The sequence below is a fragment of the Phoxinus phoxinus genome (genome assembly GCF_949152265.1).
Source record: "Phoxinus phoxinus genome assembly, chromosome: 23".
Taxonomy (NCBI): domain Eukaryota; kingdom Metazoa; phylum Chordata; class Actinopteri; order Cypriniformes; family Leuciscidae; genus Phoxinus; species Phoxinus phoxinus.
Window position 1 is genome coordinate 19,189,981 of NC_136898.1, and position 8,282 is coordinate 19,198,262.

The 8,282-nt window shown below is 38.0% G+C and overlaps 1 protein-coding gene across 2 annotated transcripts; it reads left to right on the forward strand.

The window, feature by feature from the left end:
* The first annotated feature begins 1,223 nt into the window (after positions 1–1,223).
* On the forward strand, positions 1,224–7,290 carry LOC306992139 (myeloperoxidase-like). Of its 2 annotated transcripts, XM_079600678.1 has the most exons (16): positions 1,224–1,272; positions 1,728–1,787; positions 2,645–2,738; positions 2,833–3,008; positions 3,099–3,231; positions 3,317–3,446; positions 3,553–3,759; positions 3,844–4,201; positions 4,355–4,515; positions 4,609–4,867; positions 4,960–5,130; positions 5,282–5,519; positions 5,750–5,946; positions 6,589–6,609; positions 6,756–6,898; positions 7,166–7,290. In XM_079600678.1, exons 2-16 carry the CDS (start codon positions 1,730–1,732, stop codon positions 7,172–7,174), a joined length of 2,355 nt encoding a protein of 784 aa, XP_079456804.1. In that variant the 5' UTR covers positions 1,224–1,272; positions 1,728–1,729; the 3' UTR covers positions 7,175–7,290. The 2 variants fall into 2 exon arrangements, with proteins under 2 accessions (XP_079456804.1, XP_079456805.1); XM_079600679.1 differs by lacking the exon at positions 6,589–6,609.
* Positions 7,291–8,282: the final 992 nt, after the last annotated feature.

Consider the following 8,282-nt stretch of genomic DNA (forward strand, 5'->3'; position numbering starts at 1 on the left):
GTTAAACAATTTCAACTATTTTTATTTTATTTTATTTCCTAAATGTTAGAAAAGTTTAAAAAAACAAAAACATGATGACAGTAATATACACTGTCTACCAGTCAAATGTTTTAACACACTTGTTTAAATTTTTTACCCATGAGCTTAAAACGTTTTCTCTTAAAGTCTTGTGCTTGAATTCTTAAAATGTGTAGACAATATAAATTGTGTCAATGTATGAATATGATTTTTTAGTTTAGTGTCCAATTCGCACTATTAACTAGTTGCTTATTAGCATGAATATTACAAGGATATTGTCAGTTTTGTTAGTACTTATAAAGCACATATTAATGCCTTTTTCTGCATGACCATATTCTACATCCCTTAATCCTACCCAATACCTAAACGTAACAACTACCTTACTAACTATTAATAAGCAGTGATTGGATGTTAAAATTAAAAGAGTTAAAAGATTGGGACAACTCCTGTGTTGTTGTAATTCTGAGATCTAAGAGAGTAGTTACTTTCACTTTGACATCACAATCACATTTATTTTTTATTTTGGGTAGTTGTATCTATTAAAAAAAAGAAGAAGATGATGTATATAGCTTATAAAATGGCACACTGTAGTATAAATGCAAGAAACTATAAAAATAACATTTAAAAAAATTAAATTCTGTCATTGTTTACTCCCCCTCATGTCATTCCAAACCTTATTCACAAATTTATTGTTAAGAGGAAAACCCCTTGAGATGTGACATCTCGTTTTCGAGGGGACCTCAAGAAAGACCTGCATGCCTTTCTTTCTTCTGCTGAACACAAAAGGAGATATTTTGAAGAACATTTGGAATCAAACAACATAAGAGCATATTGACCTCCATTGTATGGACAAAAACAATGAGACATTTCTCAAAATATCTTCTTTAGAAGAAACAAAATCATACAGTTTTGGGACGACACAGGGGTGAATAAATGATGGCAGAATTTTCATTTTTTGGTGAACTGTCCCTTGTGTCAGGATTAAGAAGCTACGTATAGAAATCCGTGGCTATTGTTTTTGCATTCCTGTAATGCATAGTAAGAAGTGTCACCTCAAAACTATTAATTAAAGAAACGCCACTTATGGTAAATGTGAAAAGGAAGAAGGAAGTAAACCAGTTGTCCCGCCTATGACTCCCTCAGTGATGCTTAGCAGAGTGAGGATGAGGGATGATATAAAGCTGCTCCATCCAGTCAGTACAACACACTCTGAGTCTTGACTCCAGAACCAGAAAGCCTGAGACCGGTCACCAGGTGAGAAATGCAACACGACTAAAACTTATCATTAGACGGCTTTTTTTTGTTGTAAATATTTAATTGCACTTTTTATGTAGTTATTGTGAAACTGTGATGCTGAATGCAAATGCAAATGATATATTTTTAAGTATAATTATTTGTTACATTTAATAGACACTTCTCACTCTAGAATGTTTTTTTAATTGTCAAATTTGTCAGATTCTTTCACAATGAATCTGTATAATTTCTCCCGTGTCTCCTAAAATATAAAATATGCACAATATTGAAACAAATGTATTTTGTAAAATAAAATTTTAATCTAACTTTTTAAAAAGTTAAATTATTTATTTTAATACTTTTTTTTTTCACTTAAATGTACAGGAATTTATCTTCCAAAATTGAGGGAATGCATAAAATAAAAAGTGCAGTTTTCATAAACAATGTTTTTCATATGGTCACACTTTGTGTTTCAGAGATGAATCTTCCCACCTTGCTTTTTGTGGTCGGGTGCTGTTGTGCCCTTTCAATGGGTGGTAAGTTTATCAGTTAATGCCCTGATATACTCAAGGACTCGAAGTTCTTTTTCGTTCTTCGCTTCGAAAATACGTGACCAGCGATATACTGTTAGCGAACATCAATGTTCAGATGAATATGTAAATATGTGCTGCACGCTTTCCTCTCAATAACAAAATAAACACACAACAAAAATGAGAAAACAGCAAGCGTTTTTAAAGGAAGCATAAGAAAAGCATCTGATCATAGCAACTATATGATTGCACGAGCTCAGCAAATCGGCACTCCAATAAAGTCACATCAAGTTCATTTATAGGCCTATCACATAGTTTATATAATAGATTTCTTAAAATCAAGCAGCTTTACAGTGTTAAACATGAAAAACCGTGTCAGTGTCTCATGTTATTAAAAGTACAACTTCATTTTCTACTATAAAGCGTCTCTCCAGTGTGTTCATGTTTTTACTTGCGGATGTCCGACCTCGACAGACTGAACAGAAGAAATTAACCGGAGATTTCCTTATCAAAGAAAACGGAGCCTCTGCGCACACCAACCTATTACGTAATCACCTTGGATGAATGTTAGTACGAAGGTGTTTACCAGCTGGAAATAACTTTTCTGGAAAGTTATCTTTGCAAAGCTGTTTCGAACTGCCAAAACAAACTTCATATTGGCCTGATTTTGTACAAAATGACACCACATCATTCCGTTCTTCAATTTCACTTGAAATATATTGGGGGCCTTTAATCATGCCATCAAAAATTAAACAGCTAATGATTAGCAATATACAAAAATACAGGTTTCACTAAAATGAGTCATTATTAGTATTTCTCGGGCAATTATTTGATGATTTTATACCCTTTTCTTTTTTTTTTAGCAGAAGAAGGGAGTCCCGGGAGACGTTTCATTCTAGATTCAGTTGAGGAAGCAAAGCAAATAGTAGATGCTGCTTACAAGTATTCCCGTGATGAGTGAGTAAAGTTTGTAAGAATGTTGCTCAATATTCCTGTGCCATCTCATCAGTCATTGATCTTTTTATTTTTTTAAACATCTCCCCTCTTTCAGGAGTTTAGCAAGGGTGCGCAGAGATGTCATCAACCCTTCCGACAAGCTACGTCTGCTGAAACAGCCAGCCCGAAAGACACGAGATGCTGTGAGAGCCGCAGACTACATGGAGCAAACACTCAGACTGATCAGTGAGAAAGCCCATCATGTACACAAGAGGTCCATCAATGCTACAAGTATGAGGAAAACATGTTGCACAGCTCAGAAAATATCCATCACTGACTGATGTTCCTTGCTATAAACTGTCATTATGTGTTTTCCCCTAGATCTACTCACTCAAGACGAGCTCAACACGATTACACGTCTGACAGGCTGTGCTGCTCAAGTCCGGCCCCCTTCTTGTAGGACCACACCCCACACAAACAAGTATCGAACTGCCAACAATGTCTGCAACAACAGGTCTGTCTTGCCCTCCTTATTCAGAGTAGTTTTAATCAAAGACTCAGTGTTTGCCTTGCTAAACAACTAAATGTATCATTCACAGGAGGAACCCCCTTCTTGGTGCATCCAACACCCCTTTTGCCCGATGGTTGCCTGCTGTCTATGAGGATGGTATCTCCCAGGCCAAAGGGTGGGATCCCAACAAATTGGTTAATGGTGCAGCACTGCCCCTGGTATGATGAAGATGATTATGAATAGTTTACTGAATTATACTTGTCAATCAATTAGGCCACCAATCAGTTAACAATGTCTGAATTCTGTCTACCTTATTGATTCCAGGTCAGACTGGTTTCCAATCGTATTCTAAGCACTGCAGATGCCGACGTAGAGAGTGATCGTGACTTTACCTTCATGCTTACCATCTTTGGGCAATGGGTTGACCACGATCTGACACTTACGCCCACCTCACCAAGCATTAGGTCCTTCAGCAGTGGCCTCAACTGTGATACGAGCTGTGAGCGCTCTGAACCCTGCTTCCCAATTCCGGTTAGTCAATGATTGTCCTTCTGTCAAATATAGTCCCACTATTGTTGTTATTGTATAATAACAATCTTTCATAAAAAAAAACAGGCTCCTCCAGGAGATCAACGCCTGCGTCCTGACTCCTGTCTCCCTTTCTTCCGTTCATCACCGGCCTGTGGTTCTGGGAACACCGCCTATATCTTTGGTGGGGTCCCCAAAGTTCGGGAACAGATCAACTCTCTAACAGCTTTCCTAGATGCTGGACAGGTTTATGGAGCAGAGGATGGGCTAGCAAAGGAACTGCGAGATCTGACCAATGATGGCGGTCTTCTGCGTGTCAACGATCAGTTCCAGGACCATGGACGAGAGCACCTGCCCTTTTCCAGTGTAAAAAGTAACATGTGTGCCACGCGTGGGATAACCCTTAATGACACCACCCTAACAGAGGTGCCTTGCTTCATTGCTGGTCAGTAACTCTTTCATTCTTAGAAAATCTTATGCCTTCCCTTCATATGCAATTATCAGGCATTTTCCTAGTCGTCATTGGTAAATGTAGCATCTAAAATGTGTGGTATATGCCTACTATTTGCAAATGCTAATGAACTCTTGATGTGTGCAGGGGATGTTCGTGTTGTTGAGAACATTGCTCTTACCTCATTACACGCACTTTTCATGAGAGAGCACAATAGATTGGCTCGTGCCCTCCGTGTGCTCAATCCTACCTGGAGTAGTGAAACCCTCTATCAAGAGGCAAGAAAAATTGTGGGTGCCTACAACCAGGTAAAAACATTTAATGAAAAGTGTATTAATACAAGCACAGTTACATACGGAGTACAACATAGATTCATGATCAACCTCTCCTTTCTCTTTTAGATCTTGGTGATTAAGGAATATGTGCCGATAATTGTGGGTCCTGATGCTTATAATAGACACCTTGGACAATATCCAGGTTACAATGAAAATGTGGACCCTACCATTGCAAACGTCTTTGCCACTGCAGCTTTCCGTTTTGCCCACCTGGCCATCCAACCCATCATATCTCGTCTTGATGAAAATTACCAGAACCATCCTCAATTTCCAGGTGTGCCCGTCTATGAGGCTTTCTTCTCGCCATGGAGGGTGATATTCGAGGGTGAGTTTGTGAGGCTTGTTACAGCATACATACAGAGACCTAAATCTGTCTCCTTTTAATCTCACTTTATTTCTGCTTTGCTTTTTGCTTAGGGGGCATCGATCCTCTGCTCCGTGGATTGATTGGTCGGCCGGCAAAATTGAATACGCAAGACCACATGATGGTGAATGCTCTTAGAGAAAGACTGTTTGCCTTTACAGCCCGTATTGCTTTGGACTTGGCATCCCTCAACATGCAAAGAAGCCGTGACCACGCTATACCAGGTAAATATTCTGGACTCATACACAACATGCACACCAAGTCTTGGAACCCTTTAAACTGTACCACGCAAAGCCAACTCAACTTCATGCTGCATTATCACTGAATGTGTTTTTGAGAAGACTTAACGGGAATCCATCTGTTGTTCCTCATAAGGCTATAATGCATGGCGTCGGTTCTGTGGACTGTCGGCACCTCAGAATGAGCAAGAATTGGCTGTGGTGATGAACAACACTGAATTGGCTCACAAGCTGATTGAGCTTTATGGCACCCCTGAGAACATTGACATTTGGTTGGGAGGTGTTGCTGAGCCTTTTGTTCCTGGTGGTCGTGTTGGTTCTCTTTTTGCCTGCCTTATCTCTACACAGTTCCAGCACATTCGCGAGGGTGACAGGTAAAGATCTTTGTGGATTTAGTCCAGGGGTGTCCAATCCCTCTCCTGGAGGGCCACTATCCTCTTCTGACCCTGATTAAATACACCTGAACCTGCTAATCAAGGTCTTCAGGAAACTTCCTGGTAAATGCACTGTTGCCTCCAGGAGCAAGATTGGACACCCCTGATTTAGTCAATGAGACTAGAATGTGTTTAGGAGGTGTTAACACCAGGTGTCACGTTGTGTTCAGGTTATGGTGGGAGAACAAAGGAGTGTTTACCACCCAACAAAAAGCATCACTGGCCTCTATGTCGCTGGCCCGCATCATCTGTGACAACACTGGAATCGGCAGAGTTCCCAGAGATCCTTTACGCTTCACCAGTTCAGACAATTTCGTTAACTGTAGGGATATCCCCGCCTTAGACCTCAACCCTTGGATTGAAACTGGTAAGGCACCATAGTATTAGAGCTCTTAAATGCTTATGTGCTATGTGGTCATACATGAATCTTCTTCCTCTAACTGCAAATTTCTAAGCTTCTTACTACCTTTTTATGTGCTTGTTGAGGTTGATTTATGGTAGTATAGGCACATATCAGGTATTGAAGACATTTTATAATCTGTTTGCATGGTCACCATGGTTTGGTTCACCTGTGATTTGGTATTTGGCCTTCCGGGTGACGGTGGCATCAACATTTCAGACATTGGAAAAGAGACTAGACAAGTGTTTATTTTCTCTTAATTGCAAGCAAGAAAACGAGTAATGTTGTTGTGCACATGAAATGGCAATTAATTCACTATAAAATCTCTAAACTGGACACCGCTTGAGTAATTTATTTTTTGCTGTACACTGTACTGGTGCAGTGACATACAGTATATTACATTTGGATGTCACAACTGTTAAGCATTGTTTCATGAACTGCACAAAAACCTTTGTAAGCTGTTTAGTCATTTCTGCCTTTCGCTTTCTTCAGGGGGTTTTGCTTGGGTTAGGGGCCTCTTTCACATTTAAAACAGTTTTTTACTCTTTAATATGAACAGTTAGGTTTATAGTACAATCATTTAACATATGCATTACCTTTCAAACACAGATTCCTCCACAGGACCTCAAGGTAAGCCAGTTTTTTAAATTATTTAAGCCAGATACCATGACTAACCAACCAGCAAGATTCCAACTAATGCAAATACAAAAATATGATATTCTGTATGTTATCAATTTCAAATATTTTTTAATTTTCTCTAATATTTAAATTTGTAGGTCCACCTGGACCCCCAGGACCCCCAGGACCTCCAGGACCTCCAGGACCTCCAGGACCTCCAGGACCTCCAGGATCCCTCAATAAAACACTAGAAAATCCGACCAATGCTTCTGTTGGCACCACCCTTTCTGTCTCAGCTAAAGTGAGTCTATTCAGTTGGGTCCTTTGTTTTTTCATTCAGAGCATCACATAGCTGGAATTCTATACCACAATTATTTAAAGACTGCACATCATTTACCTCATTTAAGTATCATTTTAAGAAATGGCTTCTTCATAATTAACAATGTAATCATTGTAATAATCACGTTATTAAATAAAAAATGTACATACTTTGTATGTTTTTATATTTTGTCTTTTTGTATAACTTGTGTTTAACTGCGTTTTTACAGAATGTTTAAAATGTTTTTAGGCCCCATAACATCTGACAAATGGACTACCAATGAAAACAAGTCATCAGGCTAATTTGGATACATTATTAATGCATTTTGATATGTACACTGTCTCTTTTTGAAATAAAATAAATTGAAATTTACCAAAAAAACAAACATCAGGGTTGTTCTTCTGCCAGATTCCTGGTGTATATGAATTCCAGTTCTCATGCATAGGAACTCGGACTTTGGGAACTGTGACCTTAAAGAAAAATTATGCTGTACAGCTAACTGCTGAAATCCTCAAACAATCAGTCTTAATACGCAATCATTATCTGAAGGGAAGGTGATACTGAACCTACAGAGAAGAGACCGTGTGTGAATAGAGGCTTCTCGGGGTGTTAATATTATACACTGTAAATTCGATTAAGTTCAGTTTACTTAAAAAAAGTTTGGAAACCGATTGCCTTATTTTTGCAAAGCAAACTTAAAGGGAAAACTGAAGTTAAATTAATAATCAGCTAAAAGTAAAGAAAGCAAACTCTTCCCAAGTAAATTAAATAGTAAATATCAATTTAGTTTAATATCAATTCTAGTTAACATACTCTATAATATTTACTAATCTTACTTAAGATTTAATAGTAAGATCACTTGAGTAATCCAGCTATTTCTCTGGCCATATTATTGTTTGAGACTATTACTTAATACATTACTATTTTCCTTTTATGATTTTTTTATTTTTATTTTTTTATTATAAATGCAGTTGCGTACAAAATGCACATATCCTGCGGATAAGAACAGCCAGAAAAAAATTCTATAAAATGCAAGTTGTAAATCTGCTACTTTTCCAATATCTTTATATTTTATAATGAAGTGTGCTTATAATATGATTTCACATCAAAAATGTTTATAATTCTGTTGGAAGGGATGTGTCTGCTGTGAGACTTCAGTGTAAACGGCCACTGCTATGATTGGCTAACCTCTTTGCATATGAAATAAGTATTACACATAGAACTCTCTCGAAAACTTTGACTACGTTTTTACTATTACAGCTCTCGTGAATAATCGTGAAAAGTGTTGATTATAGCATTATATTAAGATCTCACTTCGCATGAAAGGTTGTAGCTGATGACAGATATGAATACGGTGATCTCGTCA